General features: G+C 48.6%; 1 protein-coding gene and 1 pseudogene across 1 annotated transcript; one reads left to right on the top strand and one right to left on the bottom strand.

Annotated features, from left to right (window-relative positions):
* Positions 1–211: 211 nt before the first annotated feature.
* On the bottom strand, positions 212–22,316 carry LOC136319258 (ubiquitin-ribosomal protein eS31 fusion protein-like; annotated as a pseudogene).
* On the top strand, positions 22,036–24,289 carry H1-0 (H1.0 linker histone). The gene has a single exon (XM_066258613.1). The coding sequence runs from the start codon at positions 22,347–22,349 to the stop codon at positions 22,929–22,931; it is 585 nt and encodes a 194-aa protein (XP_066114710.1). The 5' UTR covers positions 22,036–22,346; the 3' UTR covers positions 22,932–24,289.
* Positions 24,290–24,571: the final 282 nt, after the last annotated feature.

The following is a 24,571-nucleotide window of genomic DNA, read 5'->3' as shown; positions in this document are numbered from 1 at the left end:
GAGTTGATGCTTCCCACTCCTACGCCCCATCCTGCCTTTCTCTCTTTCTCTTTTCTCTCTAAAATCGTTAATAAATTTACACCTAGAGCTAAACTGTATTCATTTGTTGACTATCCTGTCAGACTTCTGTAATTCTGTATATACACATAATTTTGCATACTTATATACTTCTTGGGGTGTTAGTTTATGCTGTTTATTAACCCACATGCAATTACTTGTCATCTGGTTTCTTGCAGCAATAGGTCAGACATTTGCCACAAAAATGTCTGTCAAAGTGGCTGGCCATAAAAACTCCAGCACCGCATATATCTGAAGGGCACTCCCAACAAAGGTGAATGATTTTGCCATTTTCATTCACTTTGTAATATTTAAGGACAGCTAGCTAAACCTTTTCTCTTATGCCAGTTCTTCTTGGGAGTGGTGCAAGACTGCTTCTTTTTCTTGGCACAACCAGAATGTCTCAACATAAGATGAAGAGTGGACTCCTTTTGAATGTTGTAGTCAAAGTATATCCATCTTCCAGTTGCTTGCCAGCAAAGATTAGTGTTTTTATTTTTTTTATAGGCAAAAGTTTATTTAGAAAGTCACAAAGGTAGAAGAAATGAGAAGTGAGCTGTTGAAGAAGTCAGCCAGCTGGGCTGTGTGGGCTCAGGAAACAAGTTAGAGAGGGAAGAGGAAGGCTCTTGGTGCTTAGGAGAAAGAAAGCAAAGATACAAGCCTTGAGGGAGAAAGGGGGAGGAAAGGCAGAGGCGTGCTAGGGAGAGGGAAGGGGAGGAAGAGGGGGAGAGAAAGAGGGGGGGCCACTGAGAAAAGAAGGGGGTGGGGAAAAGCACAGGTGTGCTGGAGAGAGACCCACTGAAGATCCATCTTTGCTGATCAGGAGGAATTCCTTCCTTATTCTGGATCTTGGCCTTCCCGTTTTCTCTTGTTTCTGAGTGTTCAGCCTCAAGAGTGATGGTCTTGCCTTGGCCGGATGGCTCAGATGGTTAGAGGATCATCCTGAAGCACAGAAGTTGTAGATTCAATCCTCAGTCAAAGCACATACAGGAACAGATTTATGTTCCTGTTTCTCTCTCCCTCTCTCTCTCTCTCTCTCTGTTCCTTTCTCACTAAAATCAATGAATAAAAAAACATTATTAAAAAAAAAGTGGCAGTCTTCCCATAAGGGTTTTCATGAAAATAATGCATCTTGGCAGCAGTTCCATCACAGATGGTAGATCAGAAAGCTACATAATTCTTATTTATTTATTTATTTATTTATTTATTTATTTATTTATTTTCAGAGAGACAGAAAGAGAGAGACAGAAAGAAAGGGAGAGAGATGAGAAGCATCAATCGTAGTTGCATCACTTTAGTTGTTCATTGATTGCTTGTCATAAGTGCCTTGACCTGGGGCTCAAAAAGAGCCAGTGACTCCTTGCTCAAGTCAGCGACCTTGGACTTCAAGCCAGTGGTCATGGAATCATGTCTATGATCCCACGCTCAAGCCAGCGACCCTGCACTCAAGCCCGATGAGCCCAAGGTTTAAGGTGGTAACCTCAGGGTTTCAAACCTGGATCCTCAGCATCCCAGGTCAACGCTATATCCACTGAACCATCACTGGTCAGGTACTACATACTTCTTTTAATGTAAAAAATTATATACCTTTCATGGACTCACACTACACAAAAGCTACTTGACAACCTCAAAATGCTAAAAACTACCCTGTTGAAATACAACTTTTTTACCTCTTGATATATTAACATCTCTCTATGCTAACAAATTGGAGAGCTCTATTATTCTTACTAGTTTCATAAAACCTAGTAGTCTACTGGGCCCTCTGACTGTTTCACATATAAATTTTTTCCAATTTTTCTAAGATTAAAAATAATACTGCAGTGAACATCTTTGTACACAAATATTTGTGTGAATTTCTGGTTATTTCCTTAGGTTAGACTCCTATTAGTGGGCCTCTTTTATGTTTTAAAACTTTTGGTCTCTCAAACAAACCACATTCAGGGATAAGAGATTCCCATATTTTAAAAAAATGAAGCAAGCCCTGGCCGGTTGGCTCAGTGGTAGAGCGTCGGCCTGGCATGCAGAAGTCCTGGGTTCGATTCCCGGCCAGGCCACACAGGAGAGGCGCCCATCTGCTTCTCCACCCCTCCCCCTCTCCTTCCTCTCTGTCTCTCTCTTCCCCTCCCGCAGCCAAGGCTCCATTGGAGCAAAAGATGGCCCGGGGGGCGCTGGGGATGGCTCCTTGGCCTCTGCCCCAGGCGCTAGAGTGGCTCTGGTTGTGACAGAGCTACGCCCCAGATGGGCAGAGCATCGCTCCCTGGTGGGCGTGCCGGGTGGATCCCGGTCAGACACATGCGGAGTCTGTCTGACTGCCTCCCCATTTCCAGCTTCAGAAAAATACAAAAAAAAAAAAAATGAAGCAAAACCATATGAAACTACCAGTCAAAGCTATGGGTCAACAGGAGAAAATCCACAGTTCCCACATTGAATTGATGTAAATCTTAGCCAAAAGTAAAATGCTTACCACATTCGTGAGTCTCTGAGTCTCTGCTGCCTTATTGTGGACAACCTCATCATTTCTATCCAGGTCTGAAATATCAACAGTGATGATGCAGCTAAAACTTACACTGCACTGATTTCATGTGTCAGACACTTACATATATATATGTAGTACTTTATATACATATGTATGTAATTTACATATATGAAATTTATTATATACATATCACATATATATATCTATTCATATACATATATACACATTTAGTGTTCAGGAAAACTCTGTAAGATAGGTGTCATTATTCAATTTTATTGATTGATTTTTTAGGGAAAAAGAAACATCAATTTGTTCCATTTATGCATATCATTGGTTGATTCCTTTTTTTAATTTTATTTATTTGTTTGTTTTTTACAGAGACAGAGTGAGTCAGAGAGAGGGACAGACAGGGACAGACAAACAGGAACGGAGAGAGATGAGAAGCATCAATCATTAGTTTTTCATTGCGCGTTGCAACACCTTAGTTGTTCATTGATTGCTTTCTCATATGTGCCTTGACCGTGGGCCTTCAGCAGACCCAGTAACCCCTTGTTGGACCCAGCGACCTTGGGTCCAAGCTGGTGAGCTTTTGCTCAAACCAGATGAGCCCGTGCTCAAGCTGGCGACCTCGGGGTCTCGAACCTGGGTCCTCTACATCACAGTCTGACGCTCTATCCACTGCACCACCACCTGGTCAGGATGTTGATTCCTTTTTTTTTTAATGTTTATCGATTTGAGAGAGGGGGGGGGGGGGGACAGGAACATCGATTTGTTCCTGTAAGTGCCCTAACTGGGGATCATACTGGCAACTTCTGTTCTTCCTGATGCTCAAAACAACTAAGCTTTCTGGCCAGGCTTTTGGTTGATTCCTGTATGTGCCTGATCGACCCACAGACTTGGCATATTGGGATGATGCTCTAACCAACTGAACTACCCAGCCAGGGCTGAAAGGTACCATTATTATTCCCAGTTTACAGTGGAGGAAACTGAGGCACAGAAGGATCATTTTGCCAAGAGTTTCATACCAGTAAGTGGTAAAACCCAGATTACATGGATCTATAGTGCTTGGACCTGGCCAGTGTGCTGGACTTGTGGATTTTGAGTGGGTTGATGAGCTCCAGCCAAACTCTGAGTATACAGGAGAGCATTCATGGGCCCAGAGAGGGCTAGCAAACTACTTTAGGGCACACAGCAGATTTAGGTGCTTCTCCCACCCACATTACCTTCTAAGATGTGTTTAAACACTTTCAATACTCATGAGTAAAGGGACCTAAACTTTTCTAAAGAAGCCACGACTCAGTTTATGCCCACACCTCTCCAGGAGTAGCTCTTTGCTCCCAGCCAGCACTAAAGCATGTTTTGAACGCCGCAGAGTGTGATGCCAATTGCATTTGGGCCCCAGTTGGGCATGGCCCTTGTGATATAGCAGCCAGGCCTTCTGTGTGAGCCTCCTTGCCATCCCAGGCATCCCAGCCTTGGCTCTAGGGCCCTTAGGCTGCTGTTGCTGGTCAGGGCACCAGTAGTGCTTTTTTTTTTTCTTTCTTTTCTTTTTTTTTTTTTCTTATTTTTCTGAAGCTGGAAACAGGGAGAGACAGTCAGACAGACTCCTGCATGCGCTGACCGGGATCCACCCGGCACGCCCACCAGGGGGCGATGCTCTGCCCCTCCGGGGGGTCGCTCTGCCGCGACCAGAGCCACTCCAGCGCCTGGGGCAGAGGCCAAGGAGCCATCCCCAGCACCCGGGCCATCTTTGCTCCAATGGAGCCTTGGCTGCGGGAGGGGAAGAGAGAGATAGAGAGGAAGGAGGGGGAGTGGAGAAGCAAATGGGCACTTCTCCTATGTGCCCTGGCTGGGAATCGAACCCGGGTCCCCCGCACTCCAGGCCGACGCTCTACCGCTGAGCCAACCGGCCAGGGCACCAGTAGTGCATTTGAGAGGGTGGTGCATGGAGTAAAAAAACTATTTCGCCCTGGCCGGTTGGCTCAGTGGTAGAGCGTCGGCCTGACGTGCAGGATCCCGGGTTAGGTTCCCGGCCAGGGCACACAGGAGAAGCACCCATCTGCTTCTCCACCCCTCCCCCTCTCCTTCCTCTCTGTCTCTCTCTTCCCCTCCCACAGCCAAGGCTCCATTGGACAAAGTTGGCCCGGGCGCTGAGGATGGCTCCATGGCCTTTGCCTCAGGTGCTAGAATGGCTCTGGTTGCAACAGAGCAACACCCCAGATGGGCAGAGCATCGCCCTCTGGTGGGCATGCCAGGCAGATCCCGGTCGGGTGAAGGCGGGAGTCTGTCTGACTGCCTCCCCGTTTCCAACTTCAGAAAACACAAAAACAAAACAAAACAAAAAAACTACTATTTGCCTAAGCACTCCCCAGCCATAAGAGATTGCGACTCTAATATTTAATAATTCTAACCTATACGAGAACTCTAATGTAAGTATAGAATTCTCAGCTTCCATAATTTGATTATCTCAAATTATTTAATTCTAAAAGTCTTTGACCTTTATTCCCAAAACTGGAACCAAGGAAGGCCATTGTTCCTTCCTCTGGGCAGTAAGGAAGCGCTGACTGGAGGCTATCCGTGTTGGTGGACAGCTGGTTTAGGTACCTCAGAGAGCAGGGGCCACAACCCATGTCCTTTACCATCTTTTCCTGGAACCTTTGGTCTTGCTTTATAATGTGTGTTGCTTCCAGAATGCCCTAACCCCTCCATGCCCAGGGACCCCTCCTTATCTCTTCTTGCAGGCAGGCTTTTGCTCAAGTAAAGGGCCCCAAGGTCAAGCTCAGCTGACTGCTTCAATAGCAGAGTATGTGCCCCAAGGTAAGGAAAACAGCTGGTGCTGATGTTAGTTGGGTATTACTGCCTTTTTTTTTTAATTTATTCTTTTTTTAGAGAGAGAGGAGAGGGAGAGACAGAAAGAGAGAGAGAGAGAAGAGACAGAGAGAGAGAAAGGGAGGAGCTAGAAGCATCAACTCCCATATGTGCCTTGACCAGGCAAGCCTAGGGTTTCGAACCGGCGACCTCAGCATTTCCAGGTCGACGCTTTATCCACTGCGCCACCACAGGTCAGGCCGGGTATTACTGCTTTTTGAAAAAAGAAACACAAACAGCCCCTCCATGTGCTCTGGGCTCCAAGGCGTCAAATTTAGGATGGGGTGCTTCAGGGCCTTTCCTGGGAGTCCTCCATCTCCAGGCGCTTCCAACCTCTGTAGTATGGCTGCCTGTCCAACAGTTGCCCATGGCTAGAAAAGACAAACTCAGAGTGTTGGAGATGATAGGTGGGCAAGTCCAGCAAGAAAATGGTCCCAGAGCAGGGCTAAGGGGGGGACTCAGGTTAACCACAGGTAGAACCAGGACTGGCACTCAGTCTCCCTGACACAGCCCAGCCTGAGTGCCAAGTCTGGGACCAGTATAGGATGTGGCCTCATCCTGGGCCTGATGTGGGATGAGCAGTCAGGTGGAAAAGACTGGCTCAGGAATCTTGAGCAGGACCAGAGTTGGGGAGGAGGCGTATGGAGGGAGCCCCCAGACAGGCCTGTAAAAGGGTCTCTAACCTGGAGGTACTCAGGGTGGGGCTCTAAGGACTGGGACCAGAGCCAGGGTCAGCCTCACCAGGCTGGCAACCCTTGCCTCTCTCAGGTACAGGGCTGAGAGTGGGCCTCGCCACCAGACTCACTTGGCCTTGAATACCGTTCCTCCAACTTATTCTGTACATTTAAAATTTACAGGTGAGCTGCAAGAATAAGACAATAAATACCCACACATCTTTTGCCTAGGTTCACCAATTGTCAGCATTTTTCCACCTTTGCTTTCTCTGTTGTGCTATTAGTATCTATGTCTATATATGCACAAATCCATCCACCTTTATCTTTGTCTAAGTATGTATTTTGCCGAAAGATCTGAGTTGCAGATATCCTGACGCTCGCTCAGTCCTCCAGCATCCATCTCTTAAGTAAAAAGACATTCTCTTACATGCCCAATGTGCATGTTCTGGGAATGGAACATTGGTACAATATTATCTAATATATGCTCCATGTTCATATTTCCTCATTGTTTCAATAATGCCCTTTATAATTTATTCCTTTTTAAATTTGAGGTCCAATCAAGGATCATGTATCACATTTAGTTGTCAGGTCTATTTGTCTTTCATCTGGAACCATGTCTCTTGCTTTTGTAGTCTTTCATGACTTCAACATTTTTGAAGGGTTCAGGCCAATCATTTTGCAAAACATCCCTCATTTTGGGTCTGTCTAGTTCTTTCCTCATGATTAGATCCAGGTTGAGTTTGAGCAATTTAAGGCTCTTGATTCCTAGAGGCAAATAGTTACCCAAATGTGTTGATATCATGTCCTATGTACTTTGTGAACAGGTGAGGAAGTGCCCAGCTCACTCCCAGCACTATTCTCATTTCTAAAAACCTTAGTTAACATCGAAGGTGCCTGACCAGGTGGTGACCCAGTGGATAGAGCGTTGGACTAGGATGCCAAGGACCCAAGTTCGAGACCCTGAGGTCGCCAGCTTGAGCGCGGGCTCATCTGGTTTGAGCAAGGCTCACCAGCTTGAGCCCAAGGTCGCTGGCTCGAGCAAGGGGTTACTCGGTCTGCTGTAGCCCCCCCGGTCAACACACATATGAGAAGTCAATCAATGAACAACTAAGGAACCGCAACGAAGAATTGATGTTTCTCATCTCTCTCTCTCTTCCTGTCTGTTCCTATGTGTCCCTCTCTCTGACTCTCTGTCGCTGCCACACACACAGAAGAAAAAAAAAAACATAGAAGGTGACAAACACGAGGCCCTGGCCGGTTGGCTCGGTGGTAGAGCGTCGGCCTGGCATGCGGAAGTCCCGGGTTCGATTCCCGGCCAGGGCACACAGGAGAGGCGCCCATCTGCTTCTCCACCCCTCCCCCTCTCCTTCCTCTCTGTCTCTCTCTTCCCCTCCCACAGCCAAGGCTCCATTGGAGCAAAAGATGGCCCAGGCGCTGGAGATGGCTCCTTGGCCTCTGCCCCAGGCGCTAGAGTGGCTCTGGTCGCAACAGAGCGACGCCCCGGATGGGCAGAGCATCGCCCCCTGGTGGGCGTGCCAGGTAGATCCCAGTCGGGCGCAAACGGGAGTCTGTCTGACTGCCTCCCCGTTTCCAGCTTCAGAAAAAATACAAAAAAAAAGAAGGTGACAAACACAACACTGCTGTTGTTTCAAGCAGCACAGCTTTGCTTCCTTACGAGATCAAAGTGGCTATAAGTATTTACTTGTCTATAAATGATCTTTCTCCCATCAGGGTGTTACCATTTTTCTCTTAAGGATTTGTAACAGTATTTTATATGCTAAAAATAATTACTATTGCCTGACCTGTGGTGGTGCAGTGGATAAAGCATCAACCTGGAAATGCTGAGGTCGCCAGTTCGAAACCCTGGGCTTGCCTGGTTAAGGCACATATGGGAGTTGATGCTTCCAGCTCCTCCCCCCCTTCTCTCTCTCTCTGTTTCTCCTCTCTCTCTCTCTCTCTCCCCCCCTAAAATGAATAAATAAAAAATAAAAATAAAAATAATTACTATTTATTATATTTACTCTGAAGGTATTTTCTATATTACTTTTTGCCTTTTCATCATATGTATGTTTTTGACATTATGAAGATTCTTTACTAAAAAATTAATACATGCTTATTGTTTATAAAATTAAACAACACTGGTGTAGGTCCTGGCCAGGTATCTCAGTATGTTAGAGCATCGTCCTGATATGCCAAAGTTTCAGGTTTGATCCCCAGTCAGGGCATATATAAGAATCAACCAATGGCCTGACCTGTGGTGGCGCAGTGGATAAAGCGTCGACCTGGAAATGCTGAGGTTGCCGGTTCAAAACCCTGGGCTTGCCCGGTCAAGGCACATATGGGAGTTGATGCTTCCAGCTCCTCCCCCCTTCTCTCTCTCTGTCTCTCCCTCTCCTCTCTAAAATGAATAAATAAATAAAAAATTAAAAAGAATCAACCAGCCTGACCTGTGGTGGCGCAGTGGATAAAGCGTCAACCTGGAAATGCTGAGGTCGCCGGTTCAAAACCCTGGGCTTGCCTGGTCAAGGCACATATGGGAGTTGATGCTTCCAGCTCCTCCCCCCTTCTCTCTTTCTCTGTCTCTCCTCTCTCTCTTTCTCTCTCTGCTTCTCCCTCTCCTCTCTAAAATGAATAAATTAAAAAAAAAAAAAAGAATCAACCAATGAATGCATAAATAAGTTGAATAACAAATCAATGTTTCTCTCTCTCCCTTCCTCTCTCTAAATTCAATTTTTAAAAAAAATTCAGTGAGAGGAGGGGAGGCAGAAACAGACTACTGCATCTACCCCGACCGGGATCCACCCAGCAAGCCCACTAGGAGCAATGCTCTGCCCACCTGGGGTATTGCTCCTTTGCTCAGCAACTGAGCTCTTCTTAGTGCCTGAGGGGGAGGCCATGGAGCCATCCTCAGCTCCCAGGGCCAACCCACTCCAACTGAGCCATAGCTGCAGGAGGGGGAGAGAAAGAAAGAGAGAAAGAGAAGTGAGAAGGGGAGAAGTGGAGAAGTGGAGAAGCAGATGGGTGCTTCTCCTGTGTGCCCTGACTGGGAATCAAACCTGGGACATCCACACGCCAAGCCAATGCTCTACCACTAAGCTAACCAGCCAGGGCCTAATATCAAATTTTTGTGTGTGTGTGTGTGACAGAGATAGAGAGAGGGACAGATAGGGACAGACAGATAGGAAGGGAGAGAGATGAGAAGCATCAATTCTTTGTTGCAGCTTCGTTCATTGATTGCTTTCTCAAATGTGCCTTGACCAGGGGGCTACAGCAGAATGAATGACCCCTTGCTCAAACCAGTGACCTTTGGGCTCAAGCCAGCAACCATGGGGTCATGTCTATGATCCCATGCTCAAGCCAGTGACCCTGTGCTCAAGCCAGATGAGCTTGCGCTCAAGCTGACAACATTGGGGTTTCAAACCTGGGTCCTCTGTGTCCCAGTCCGACGCTCTATCCACTGTGCCACCAGCTGATCAGGCCTAAAATCAATTTTTAAAAAAAGGTTTTATTTTTTCATTTTACAGAGAGAGGAGAGGAGGGGGAATCGAAAAGCATCAACTTGGTTGCTTTATTTTAGTTGTTCATTGATTACCTTGACTGGGGAAGCCCAGAGTTTCGAACCAGCAACCTCAGCATTCCAGGTTGATGCTTTATCCACTGCACCACCACAGGTCAGGCTAAAATACATTTTTTTAAAAAGACAAGCCCTGCCTGACCAGGCGGTGGCGCAGTGGATAGAGCGTCGGACTAGGATGCAGAGGACCCGGGTTCAAGACCCCAAGGTCGCCAGCTTGAGTGCAGGCTCATCTGGTTTGAGCAAAAAAAAAAAGCTCACCAGCTTGAACCCAAGGTCGCTGGCTCCAGCAAGGGGTTACTCGGTCTGCTGAAGGCCCGCGGTCAAGGCACATATGAGAAGGCAATCAATGAACAACTAAGGTGTTGCAACGCGCAATGAAAAACTAATGATTGATGCTTCTCATCTCTCTCCGTTCCTGTCTGTCTGTCCTTGTCTATCCCTCTCTCTGACTCACTCTCTGTCTCTATAAAAAATAAAATAAAATAAAATTAAAAAGACAAGCCCTGGCTGGTTAGCTTGGTTGGTTAGAGCATTATCCCGAAACACCATAGTTACAGATGTGATTCCTGGTCAGAGCACATATGGCAAGCAACCAACGAATGCACAACGAAGTGGAACAAATGAACGCTTCTCTCTCTCCCTCTCTCTCTCTCTCCCTCTCTCTCTCTCTCTTTCTCTCTCTCTCTCCCCCTTACCCTCACCCCCTTCCTCTCTGTCTAAAATCAATCAACCAATAAAAAAAAAAGACAACACTGGTGTATAAATTAAAACGAGGGTATAATAAAATTAAAACATGTTTAGCAATTTTCAACCGTCTTCATCTCATGGCACACAGAAACTATTTACTAAAAGTCTGCAGCACACCAAAAAATGTATCTTTTGTCAATCTAACACACACAAAAAATAGACATAATTTTGATTCATTTATACCTGATGGCTATTGTTGCATTGGCTGTTGTGATTTTCTTTAATTTGACAATATAAGGGAAAGAAGGTCAGTGTCTCTGAATAGCCAGCTATTGCACGTTTTAGAAATTCTTATGACACACTGGCTGACAAATGCTGCTTTTAGGGTTAAAAGTAAAAAATAAAAGCCTGCCATGACCCAGTTCCACTTCTCACAGAAAACTGAGTAATAATGTGGCGTGACCCCACGCATATAGTCACGGCCCATTTGCGGAGCGTGGAGAATGGCCAGGTCACAGTGCTATATGGTTGTTTTTTTAACCAATCTCTCAAGGACTCTTGTGCATTTATTGGTAAGAAGCTCAGTGTCTCCCTCTTGAGGTCTCTTCCAGGATAGTCTGAGAATCCCAGGGGTTCCCTCCATCCAGAGGGGCCAGTCCCACTTCCCCAAGGGCCTGGTCGGCCTGCCTGTGGGCCCTACAGTTACAACCCTCTCCTTCATACCATGGGCTCAGTCCTTGCTCCCTGAAGTGGGAATGATGTCCGAATGCATGGGCCCGGCAAACTTCCAGCCCACGCCACACATGGCCACTGCCTCCTCACAATGCCCAGCCTCTGGCTCTGAGCTTGGGCCGCCACCTGTCCTCACCTAGCACCTAGCACTATGTGCCAAGCACATAGTAACTACTCAGTAAATGTGAACTACTATTATATACCTGTGGAGGGAGCTTCGAATTTCCCTGTTTTATAAAATAAGATCCTCCACGCATATTTTTCTTAGCTTGCTTTTCTCAGCATACCGTAGACATTTTCATGTCTGCACATGCAGCCTCCCCTCCTGTGTAAGTGCCACAAAGCCTTCCTAAGGGTGGTGTCCACGCAGCAGACTAAACTATCCTATGGGTCAAAACCTCTGTCTTTGTCTCGGTGATGTCTTCTGTTGCTTTAAATCTTAGAAAACGAGTTAAAGTTTAGTTCAGTTAAATTAGTTAAAGTTTAACTGTGAAGCTGTCACCTGCATGCTCATTCCTTTGTCCTGGGGAGTGTTTGTCCATCATTTGACTCTCAAGCCACGTAGGGCTGCCATGTTTTCCTAATTTGGGAGAAGCAGGTGAGAGATCAGCTTTTTCAGCATGAGGCTGAGGGGGGGCCAGAAGAGTCTTCTTTTAGCGCAGGAAAGGGGAAGGCCACTGAGAAAGGGTCCTGGTGCCAGACTCCCTGGCTATCACCATCGCTGGGCCCACCCTCCTCCTTGCTTTCCCTCCAGGAACTTGGGAGTCTTTCCCTAAACCCCAACAATGAATCCTTCAGCAAGTCCTGTGGACTTGCCCTCTTAAATATTTCTCACATTTGACATTTGCCCATTCTTTCTACTTCCATTGCCATCTCTTTTTTTTTCTTTTCTCTAATTTCATATTGATTGATTGGTTTTAGAGAGGAAGGTGTATGTGGGGGGAGAAACATTAAAATGCTGTTTCACCTATCCATGTATTCACTAGTTGACTCTTGTGTGTTCCCTGACCAGGGATCAAGCCTGCACCCTGGCGTATCAGCCATGCTGCAACCAACAGAGCTACCCAGCCTGGGCACTTTCATCTCTTTAGTCCAGTATCTACATAGTTGAGATGGCCTCTACTGGTCTTGCCAACCTCTTTCTGCCCTTCCCTAATCCACCTTCCACACTGCAGCCCGCAAAAAGCACAGGTGTGACCTGGGAAAGCTGAAGCCACACATGTTGCTGCTCCTTTCTGTTCGCACCAGGACCCTTACAGTAGAAAATTCACAGCAACACTGGAAAGCAAAAACCTGCAAACAACTCAGATGTCCATACAATCTAGTAGTGGGTTAGTTTCCTTAAGCCTTCTCTAATAAATTGTCCCAAATGTGGTGGCTTACAACAACACAAATATATTATTACCTTATGGTGCTGGAGGCCAGTAGTCCAAAATGTGTCTCACTGAGCTAAAAGCAAGGGGTTGGAATGTGTGTGTCCCTTCTGGAGGTTCCAGGGGAAGATCTCTTATTTGCCTTTTTCCAGTTTCCACAGGCAGCATGCATTCCTTGGATTGAGTCAGGTCTCTTTCATGATGCCATCTCTCTGGTTCTGATTCTTCTGCTTCCCTCTTCCCTATTTAAGGACATTTGTGATTACGTTGGGCCACCTGGATCATCCAGGATAGTCTCCTATCTCAAGATCAGCAACCTTAAATTCCATCTGCAACCTTAACTCCTCCTTGTCACATAACAGAACATATTCACAGGCTCCAGGAATTAGGACATGGACATCTTTGGGAACCATTCTATCATAAGTAGAATGGAGACCAACTGTGGCCTCTTCCTATAGTAGAATCACATTCGGGGATGGATTCACTGTGAAGGGACCTTGCCAAAGTCTTAAGGTCGCTCTCTTTTATTATTTTTTCCAAGTGAGAGGAGGAGAGATAGAGAGACAGACTACCACATGTGCCCCAGCCAGGATCCACCCAGCAACCCCCATCTGGATCCAATGCTCTGCCTAACTGGGGCCATGCTCACAACTGAGCTATTTTTAATGCCTAAAGTGGAGACTCCACGAAGTCATGCTCAGCACCCAGGGCCAATGAGTTCAAGCCAATCGAGCCATGGTTGCAGGGGGGGGGGAAGAGAAAGAGAGAGAAGTGGGAGAGGGAGGTGTGCAGAAGCAGATAGTCGCTTTTCCTGTGTGCCCTGACTGGTAATCGAACTTGAGACATCCACATGCCTAACCAACACTCTACCACTGAGCCAACTGGCCTTAGGGTCCCTCTCTTGCCCAAACCCCTTCTAAGGCCCCAAGGAATCCCCAAGTCACTTGTAAGGCTCTGAGAGGGACCCTACCCATGTGGATCAAACAGTTAATTAGTGAAAAGAATATATTTCTGGAAGTTGTTATGCTTGTAGTATTTATCAGTTTTTTTAAAAAAATCTACAACTTGTGCCCTGGCCGGTTGGCTCAGTGGTAGAGCGTCAGCCTGGCGTGCAGAAGTTCTGGGTTCGATTCCCGGCCAGGGCACACAGGAGAAGCGCCCATCTGCTTCTCCACCCCTCCCCCTCTCCTTCCTCTCTGTCTCTCTCTTCCCCTCCCGCAGCCCAGGCTCCACTGGAGCAAAGATAGCCCGGGCGCTGGGGATGGCTCCTCGGCCTCTGCCCCAGGTGCTAGAGTGGCTCTGGTCACAACAGAGCAACGCCCCGGAGGGGCAGAGCATCGCCCCTGGTGGGCAGAGCGTCGCCCCCTGGTGGGCGTGCCGGGTGGATCCCGGTTGGGCACATGCGGGAGTCTATCTGACTGTCTCTCCCTGTTTCCGGCTTCAGAAAAATACAGAAAAAAAATAATAATAAAAAAATCTACAACTTGTGAGTTCTTTTCTCATTCTAAATATAAGTTCAGTTATTTGCCTAATATTCTATTAAATTTTATATATTTTTTAAAAGGACCCCCAAAATTGTAGAAACTTAAGGCCCTACAAAACCAGTACGTGCTCTGATCACAGCAGTGAATATGAATGAGCCTCAGCTGCTTGCACCAATGTGGATTACTCAAAAATGTCACACTGAGTAAAAGAAGCAAGTCAGAGGAAAAACACCCACGATATGATTCCATTTGTATGTGGTCCAAAACCAGGCAACACCAAGCTGTATAGTGTACGGGAATAAAGCCATATATGGGAAAACTATAAAGAAAAACAAGAGACTTGTTTACCTAATTTGAGGGTAAAGGTCACAGAGATTTGATCAGGGAGAGGTACAAAGGGGCTTCTGAGGGACTGGTGATGTTTATTATGTTAACTTGAGCGATGGGAACATAGTTGTTCATTTCCATATTGGTTTTAGAATCATAAATGTGTTGCATAATGTCTAGCATGAATGATATTGGTCATAATTTAAAATTTTATCTTAAAGTAACTGGATTAATTTTTTAAAGAAACTTAAATTTTTGCCTGACCAGGTGGTGGCGCAGTGGATAGAGCATTCACCTGGGATGCTGAGGACCCAGGTTCGAAGCCCCAAGGTCACTGGCTTGAGTGCGGGCTCATCCAGCTTGAGTGCGGGTCACCGGCTTGTGTATGGTTTCATAGATCTGACCTATAGTTGCTGGCTTGAGTCCAAGGTCACTGGCTTGAGCAAGGGGTCACTGGCTTGGCTGAAGCCCCCTGGTCAAAGCATGTATGAGAAAGCAATCAATGAGCTTGATTAGATGGTGGCGCAGTGGATAGAGCATCGGACTGGGATGCAGAGGACCCAGGTCTGAGACCCTGAGGTTGCCAGTTTGAGCGCGGGCTCATCTGGTTTGAACAAAGCTCACCAACTTGGACCCAAGTTTGCTGGCTTGAGCAAGGGGTTACTTAATCTGCTGTAGCCCCCGGTCAAGGCACATATGAGAAAGCAATCAATAAACAACTAAGGTGTCACAACGAGCCTGACCTCTGGTGGCGCAGTGGATAAAGCGTCGACCTGGGAACACTGAGCTTGCTGGTTCAAAACCCTGCACTTGTCTGGTCAAGGCACATATGGAAGTTGATGCTTCCTGCTCCTCCCCCCTTCCTCTCTCTCTCTCTCTCTTCCTCTCCCTCCCTCCTCCCTAAAATAAATAAAAATAAAAATAAATTCTTTAAGGTGTCACAACGAAAAACTAATGATTGATGCTTCTCATCTCTTTCTGTTCCTGTCTGTCTGTCCCTATCTATCCTTCTCTCTGACTCTCTCTCTGTCTCTGTAAAAAAAAGAAAAGAAAAAAGAAAGCAATCAATGAACAACTAAAGAGCTGCAATTAAGATTTGATGCTTCTCATCTCTCTCCATTCCTGTCCATCTGGGTCTCTCTGTCTCTTTTCTCCCTCTCTCTCACTAAATAAATAAATAACTTTTATTTATTAATTTTAGAGAGAGTAGAGAGAGAGAGAAAGGTGGGGGCAGGGAAGTGGGAAGCATCAACTCATAGTTGTTTCTCGTATGTGCCTTGACCCAGCAAGCCCATGGTTTCAAACTGGTAACCTCAGTGTTACAGGTTGACACATCTTCATCCACTGTGCTACCACAGGTCAGTTAAAGAAACTTACATTTTTTAGCTTAAAACTCTGCAGAGGTGCCTGACCTGTGGTGGTGCAGTGAATAGTCAACCTGGAATGCTGAGGTCACTGGTTCAAAACTCTGGGCTTGGCCCTGGCCGGTTGGCTCAGCAGTGGAGCGTCGGCCTGGCGTGCGGGGGACCCGGGTTCGATTTCCGGCCAGGGCACATAGGAGAAGCGCCCATTTGCTTCTCCATCCCCCCCCTCCTTCCTCTCTGTCTCTCTCTTCCCCTCACGCAGCCGAGGCTCCATTGGAGCAGGGATGGCCCGGGCGCTGGGGATGGCTCCTTGGCCTCTACCCCGGGCGCTAGGGTGGCTCTGGTCGCAACAGAGCAATGCCCCAGAGGGGCAGAGCATTGCCCCCTGGTGGGCAGAGCTTCGCCCCTGGTGGGCGTGCTGGGTGGATCCCAGTCGGGCGCATGCGGGAGTCTGTCTGACTGTCTCTCCCCGTTTAAAATTTAATAAACCCCCCCCCAAAAAAAAACCCTGGGCTTGCCCTTGTCAAGGCACATATGGGAGTTGATGCTTCCTGCTCCCCCCCACACACACTCTCTCTCTTTCTCCTCTCTAAAATGAATGAATAAAAATAAAAATCTTTTTTAAAAAAACCTCTGCAGAGGCTTTTCAGTGCACTTACAACAAAATTTACACCCCTTGCTGTGGCTAAAATTACTGCATGCTCAGGTGAGTTCACTTCTCTGACGGCATCTCACACCACACTGCCCTTCACTGTCCCCATCCAGCCACACAACACCTGATCAACATAAGCCTGCCTGTCACCCCCTCTCACAGCCCTGTTACTTTCCTTCTAGGAACTTGAAACAATTACAATTTGCAATGATATCAATGCCCAACCTTCTTCCTGGACTCGAGTGCCAGGAGGCCAAGTGCCTTCTCTGTTCTGGTGCCTGCCTGAGCCTCCTCCACTTCTAAAGGGCTGTGGCTTATACAGTTCTGGTTGAAGCTCACACTCTGTGAGGGGGATGAGACAGTGAGAACAGATGAGAGAACAAGGCAGACGGGAGAACACAGGGAAAGGGGGCACGATCTGGCGATGGAGGGGTGGGAGATGGGGGAGAAGGCCGGGCCAGAAGAGTAGTTCCCCTCACTATTCAGGAGATAGCTGCAATGCCCTGGAGGGTTGTGTGTCCTCCTCTCAACAAGGTTCTGTGGTTTCACTTTGTCTAAGAGCTGCCACTCAGCCCTACTGACTAGCTATCATTTACACTTCTTTTTAAGGTTTTATTTATTGATTCTACAAGAGGGGGAGATGAGAAGTAGTCGCTTCATTCTAGCTGTTCATTGTTTGCTCGTCATATGTGCCTTGACCAGCCCAGCCCACCTTCTTGAACTGCAACCTCAGCGTTCCAGGTCAGTGTTTTCTCCATTGCACCACCACAAGCCAGGCCATTTAAGACTCTTTAAATTGAAAAGCAAGGAGCATTTAGGGACTCAAGGGATCAAACAGAGGACAAAGAGTCACACTGCTGCAAGGTGACTACAAAGTGCCCTATCACCACCTTCAGCTCTCTGCCCAACCAGGAATTTCTCAGAACATGGCAACAGCCCTGGATGCGAGCTGGACTTCACTTGGGCCACAGTGGTTGTGAGGGTATTGTTCACATCCCCATGCCTGCCCAGTTATGCATGTAGATAACTGTGTGTGAGAAATAGAATAATGGCTCTCCAAAGATGTTTGTGTCCTGAACCCTGGAACCTGTGACTAGGTTATGCCACATTGCAAGAGGGAATTAAGGTTGTTAATTGGATGACCTTGAGATGGGAGATTATCCTGGATTATCCAGGTAGCCCGATGGAATCTCAAAGGCCCTTAAATGGGGGAAGAGGGAGGTGGAAGTAAGAACCAAAGAGATGGCAGCATGAAAAACAATCAATTGTTGATAGCTTTTATGATGGAAAGGTTCACAAGCCAACAAATGCTGGCTGCCTCTGGAAGTTGGGAAGGGCAAAAAACAGATCCTCCTCCTTAAGCTTCCAGAAGGAATGCACGCCTATTGACTCCTTGATTTTAGCCCAAGGAGACCCATTTTGGACTACTGACCTCTGAAACTGTAAGATAATAAATATGTGTTGTTTTAAGGTTGGGGAAATTTATTACAGCAGCAGCCAAAGACTCTAGGTCAGGTAATTTGTTCTTTTCCTAGCTCTCCTCAAAGTAAAAGGCAGAGGCCTAAGGACAGCCAGCCATAACTCTCTGACCTCATCTGGGGCACTGAGATGCAAAATTTTCTCTACTTTTTTTAAAAAAATTTTATTGATTTGAGAAAGAGAGATAGGAAGAGTGAGAGAAAGGGAGGAGAGAGATGAGAAGCATCAACTTATAGTTGTTTCACTGTAGTTGCTCATTGATTGCTTTTTATATGTGCCTTGACTGGGGGGCGGGGAGGGCTCAAGCCCAGCCAGTGACCTGGGCTTAAGCCAGCAAAATTGGGGCTATGTTGATGATCCTGCGCTCAAACCAGTGACCTTAGGGACCAGGGACCTCAATATTCCAGGTCCATGCTCTATCAACTGGGTCAGGCAATTTTCTCTACTCTTAAGAGAAGCCTGGACATAGTCATACATCATAATATAACACTGCAGTCATTTACAGGACCATATATATGACAGTGATCCCATTGGATTATAATGGAGCTTAGAAACTATCCCCTAGTGCCCTCATAGCACACCTATAATGTGTAAAGTACTACACAAAAACTTACCATTGTGTTACAGTTGTCTATAGTATTCAGTACAATAACATACTCTACAGGCTTGTAACCTAGATGCTATAGGGGAAAAGAATGTCACCCCAATACATGTTTCTTCAGCATAAGGATTATTTTGAATTGGTTAATTTTAAGAGGTCCTATCCTAGTGCCTGGCACAAAGCAAGTGAATTCCTTAGGGTTCCAAAGCCCAGAATAAGTGCTGTCTTAGAAGGTCTCAGGAGACCACAGGTGATGCAGTGGGAAAATCATTGGCTGGGGAGTCTGTCCGCAGTCATACTCCTTCATGCTGTCCCACCTTGGACAGATCCTTTAGCCATTCTAGATCCCTCTGCCTGAAAAAAGAAGTTATGGATCAAGGGCTCAATAAATGCTGGCACATGCACACACGCACATTAGTAAGAACATGACCCCTGACACTCTAAAGCGATTTACACTTTTCTATACAGGATTTCATTTCACCTTCACCAACCCCACAAGTAGGTAGAGCCCTCTTTTTGACACCAGGGAGGCCTGGGCGTCTCTCCGCGCGACTGGATGGACGATGTCTGACCTTCTCCCCATGCCCGGGGCGACCGGCAGTTGCGTAACTCGCGAGGGTCCTGGGCTGGGGGCGCAGAGCGGGGCTCGGCGGTCGCCAGAGACTACATTTCCCAGGAGGAGTTGCCAGCATCTCTGCGGCTCCGGGATTTTAAAGGGCTCGCGTTAAAGGAGGCGGAAGGAGTTCCGCTGGGTATAGGCGAGAAAATGACTCTGCGATAGGTGGGGACCCTAAAGTAGCCTTCCCGGTGTCCACTGGGTCCCAGTTGGAATCAAGAAGTCCCCAGGCTCCGCAGAGGCGAGGTGCGGCTAATATGCAGGCAGCCTTTCCTCACCTTGCCCCCCTCGGACTCGGACACTGCGCTCAACTCTAGGGGACCCCCTCCCCTCAATTCTCCCGAATAGAGAGATAGGGGCAGTGAATTCGGCCGCCAGGGGAGGGGGCTGTCCGCGAGTGGGAAGCCCTCGCGACCCCTCTCTCCATTTCTGGCTTCCGTTCCAGGAGAAAATGTACAGGTCGTTGGAATGGGTGGGGATAAGGATGTGACAGCTACAAAATCAAATAAAAGTCTGGGGGCACCAGGAGCTGAACCTCACAGTGCGCCCCCATCCCCCCCCCCATCTACCCTAACGAGTGTCTCGGCCTCCACAGGAAATAAAAAGTGGTGATGGGGGGAGTGATCACTTGACTGCCTCCCCAGGCTGGGGGGTGGGGGCAAGAATCAAGAAACAGGTGAAGAGCACTTTGCAAATTGTAATGCGCCCTATAAATAAAATTATTTCTTAATTGTGCCCAGAGGCGGATTAAGGTCGGTTGAGGTCCCTGCACAGAAGAAAATATTGGGCCCCTTAAAGAAAAGACAGGGAAAATAAAAATACATGTTAACTATATTTTTAAATAAATAAAAAATTATTATGTACTATTAATGTTAAAATTGCACATATGAAACCAAACTTGGTGTCAGAAAAAAGTGTAAAGTTGGAGTTTTGTGGGGCCCTTCAGAAGTCCAGGCCCAGGGTGCGCGACCGTTAAATCCGCCTGTGATTGTGTGATTGGATTTATCCAGTCCTTATTCTAAGAGGTGTACAGACCTAGGAGATGAGGGGATGACATGTCTCTGATTTGGGGGTAGAACATCTCAGACCTGGGGGTGTCTATTTGGAGACCTATTTCCCCATCCAGATCTTAGAAGCAGGAGAATTGTCTTTGAAAATAACCAAAACAAACCCACCAGAATGTTGTTTTCCAATCAGGAAGCTACAGAGTAACTGACATCAACCAAATAAGACCTTGACCTTTTGAACCAACCTGGCCCTTCAACGCTTCCCTTTCCCACCTGTGCCACCAAGATAAGCCCCAGAGAAAGCATCTGATACCAAGTCTCAGGCCTCCCCCCTCCCTCCCCCCCAATCATTTGGATTAATCCATCTCTTGGTGAGACACCGAAATCCAATATGAGCCCTTTCCCCCACTCTCCCCATCCCTACTAAGACCCTGTCCTGCATCTAAATCCTCCAACCCTTCCCCCCTCCCTTCTCAATAGCCAGTGCCTGCAACAGCTCCCGGGCAATACCCAGAGACACAGTTCATCATTTTGACCAGCTATAAATGCCCCCACTCCCGGGGTATTGTTTTGCGTGAAGAGTGATGGGCCTCTGCTTAGGGAATAAAAGCAGGTTTGTTGTGGGAGATGGCTTAGGAAGCGAGCGTCCCAGAATTTCAAACAAGGGTCCCTGCCTATCAGGACCCTGCATGCGAGTAGGAAGATGTCTCTCCCAAACAAGGTGCTCTGTCCCAGGAGTTCTGGGGTCCCTTCCGCTGGCCTGTGGGCCTCTAATTATTCTAAGAGCCCCTTAAGATTCCATAAAGACTATGGCGCCCCTTGTTTGCCTCATCTATACCTGCCAAGTACCGGGTGGGGGCGGGGGGATGTATATATTTTAACAAAGACACTGCATCCTCCCAGCAAAATGGCGGTGGTCCCGGCCCCGGTTCCCTGACCCACCGCACACTTTCCGACGATTAGTTAGTACCCAACGAACGGGACCCCTCCTCGACCTCTCCCCCAGAGCCTTGTTTTCACAAACTCCCAAAACATTCAGAGCTTTTCCTCATCCCAGGGGCCCCCAGGACAGTCTCTGGCTAGAGCCTGTGGAGCAGCTCCTCCATTGTGGTCCTTCTGCCCCCAAGACCCTCGCCTTGGGAGGTCCTTGGAAGGGGGACTGGACCCCCCAAGCTGGGCCTCACGGGTGGGGGCAGCGGGCTCTGCCTCTGACACCCCAAAACTCCTTGGCTGAAGGAGACATATAAATGAATTCCTGGTTAGTATATATGGGAGATGTGGGGGTCTGTGAGGAGAGGAGGCGTCTTGGGATACCCCTTCTCACGGCCTCAGGGGAATGTGGAAGCATTGGGGGTTCGGCCTCAGGAGAGAACCTCCACCTCAGAGGTCAGGGGGCCGGCTGGGGGAGAGTCGATAGAAGAGGGGGAAGGGACAAAGTTTGAAAGTGCCCTTTCAACTCTTCCAGGGAAAGTTTGCTTAGGGGCCCAATGGACAAAGAGGGGGTAGAGGTGCAGGGGTCTCGGTGGCGGGATGACCCCCGAGAGGTGACTGGACCCCGGGGGAGCGACCCCTCCCCCCTGTCCCGGCTCGGCCCGGCTGGGAGTCGCCCGGCTTGGGGCCGCGTGTGTTAGTTGGGGCCGCTTTCCGGTCACTCCGCCCGGCTGAGGGACCCCGCAGCGGGTTGAGAGCCGGGTCCCTGGTAGCCCCAGGGGGGAGCTTTGCTACGGGGGGTTTCCCGCGTCGGGGCTCCCCAACCCCGCAGAGCCAGCCCCCCGCAAAGGGGAAATGTGCCGGCGCACCAGCGGTCCTCGGCGCCGTTTGGGGCGCCTGGCGGTATCGGGGGGCGGTGGCTTGGCTTGCGGGCCGCCTGGCGGGGGAGCCCAGGGAGCTGGGCAGCGACCCCGGGCGGCGGCGAGGAGCGGGAAGGCCCGGGGCGGGGGGAAAGGTCGGATTTGCTCGGCGGAAGAAACACAGATGGCGGCAGCGCAGCGCCATTCCGGGCCGGGAACAGGCAGCCAGCAGCCCTGTCCTCACCGCGGTCCGCCCGCCGCCGCTAAATACCCGGATGCGCCGCCCGAGCGCCAGACGCGGAGCTGGGAAAAGAGAAGCAGCGGAGGCGGTGACAGAGCCAGAGCCAGAATCAGAGCCAGAGCCGCAGCCGCAGCCGCACGCAGAGACAGACCGGCGGGGCCGGGCCACGCAGAAGCGGCCCAGAGTCCTCCCGCGGCCTGAGTTAGATCCCAGAGAGCCAGGCTTTGGAGTGGCCTGAGAGGGGTGCGAAAGCTGATACCGAGTCAGGCTTTTCTCGGCCTCTGACGGGGGTAGCCCTTTTGAAGGCGCATTCTTCAACAACAGGACCAAGGCAGCCCACCATGACTGAAAACTCCACGTCTGCCCCTGCGGCCAAGCCCAAGCGGGCCAAAGCTTCCAAGAAGTCCACAGACCACCCCAAGTACTCAGACATGATCGTGGCTGCCATCCAGGCGGAGAAGAACCGCGCTGGTTCCTCGCGTCAGTCCATCCAGAAGTACATCAAGAGCCACTACAAGGTGGGCGAGAACGCCGACTCCCAGATTAAGTTGTCCATCAAGCGCCTGGTTACCACCGGGGTCCTCAAGCAGACCAAAGGAGTGGGTGCCTCAGGGTCCTTCCGGCTAGCCAAGAGCGACGAGCCTAAGAGGTCAGTGGCCTTCAAGAAGACGAAAAAGGAAGTCAAGAAGGTGGCCACGCCAAAGAAGGCAGCCAAGCCCAAGAAGGCAGCCTCTAAAGCCCCCAGCAAGAAGGCCAAAGCCACCCCAGTCAAGAAGGCCAAGAAGAAGCCGGCTGCCACGCCCAAGAAAACCAAAAAACCCAAGACTGTCAAAGCCAAGCCAGTCAAGGCATCCAAGCCTAAGAAGGCCAAACCAGTGAAGCCCAAAGCCAAGTCCAGTGCCAAGAGGGCCAGCAAGAAGAAGTGACAGTGAAGCTTTCCTTGTGGACACTCCTGCCTGTCTCCTATTTTCTGTAAATACTTTTCTCCTCTCTTACTCATCTGCAACCCCTTCTATCCTGACTTTGAGAAACCAAATTTGGATTCCTCAGAAATTAGGGAATAGTTCATTTTCCTTAGCCAGTCGTGCAAGGACAGCAAAAACAATCTCATCCCTGTAATGATGAGAGTGTACTTATATTTTGTTCTGTTAATTTGTTATTAATCTACTTAGGGTTTGGGGTGAGTTTGTGTTTTATTTGGTTGGATGATTTGTTCACCATGAAGGTAAATGTTGGGGGGGGGGAGGGGAATCGGGAGGGCAGCTTGTTCTGGCTAGTTGAGAGGGAGCCCAGAAATTGTAAGGTTTGTAGGTATCTTTAAGACTAGTGAGCTTTAAGTTGAGCCATCCTTGTGAGTTTCAGAACCTTGATGGGGAGGAGAGGTGTGGCAGCAGCTGGACACCAAGTAAGGAGTTGGAATAAACTCTCTCTGGGCTGTCTTCCACCTCCCAATGGTGAGCAGTGTGTTTGTGTGTGTTAGGTGGGGGTGTCCAAATCAGTTTCCTTCTCACTTCTGTTAGTCTGTACCCATGGCCTCCCTATTGTCCTAGGGAAGTAAGGGGGGTGTGGAAGTGACAGCTGGTCTGAGAAGCCGTGGCTTCTTTCAGCTGGAAACTAGCCATTGTGTGTGTGTGTGTCTGTGAGTGCGCGCGCGCGCGTGCGTGGGGGGCGGGGGCGGGGGGACAGGAGGGGGTCTTTGTGGCTTCAGAAAGTCTCCTGTTATGGGAGTAGAAACTTTGGGGGAAGAGTGGGGAGTCAGTCAGCCAAGTGCCTCAGTGTGCCCTCTTGAAACTTGGGTTTTTCCACACAATTGGATTGTGTCCTGGGAGTACTTTTATTTTCCCTTGGTTTTTGGTTCCTCCTTTACAAGAGGTGGCTTTGGTGGTCTGGTGAGTCGCCAGCACTGCCACCGTCACTTAAAAACTTCCCGACCTCTTTACTTCTGAGTCTTTTCTACATAGTGGTAGTTGGGGGAGGGTTAGTGGGCGGGGAGTGGACAGTAAGACATACTGCAGTCGACTTTTGAATTGCTAAGTAGTTTTACAGAGCTAGGTTTGTGTATGTGCGTGTAAATGTGTATATATCTATCTAGAGCTAGCATTTAGATTTCACGCCCGGGAGCTGGGAGAAAAAAAACCCTGTACAGCCGTCTTTCTCATAAAATAGGGAAACGCGCAATTGCGCATCTTACCCCGACCCCCTTTTTTTTAAGTGTTTGTGCCGGGAAGAATTTGCTGTCTTTGTAATTTTAAAACTTTAAAATAAAAATAGGAAAAGTACAAAATTTGGGCGGTGTTTTTTTCTCTTTTCTAAGACTAGACAAGGCGAATAATTGCACTGGCGAGTAGTGGCGGGGTGGGGGGGTATCGGGGCGTTTGCACCTGAGAAGAGAGGGAGGGTTCTAAGAGTTCCACCGGGAAACCTTATCTGGAGGAGACTGGACGTGCCTCAGGCTGTTCCTGCATTTGGAGTCCTGAGCACCCCTCCCAAGGGATGGATGTGTAGGCAGGGGATGAAAATGGGATCGGAAGGTCTGGTGGGCTGGGCCCGGCGGCGTTGCCTCCCT

Source organism: Saccopteryx bilineata, chromosome 1 (genome assembly GCF_036850765.1).
Source record: "Saccopteryx bilineata isolate mSacBil1 chromosome 1, mSacBil1_pri_phased_curated, whole genome shotgun sequence".
NCBI lineage: Eukaryota > Metazoa > Chordata > Mammalia > Chiroptera > Emballonuridae > Saccopteryx > Saccopteryx bilineata.
The sequence above is the reverse complement of the archived record's forward strand: the minus strand, read 5'-3'. Positions and strand labels throughout refer to the sequence as shown.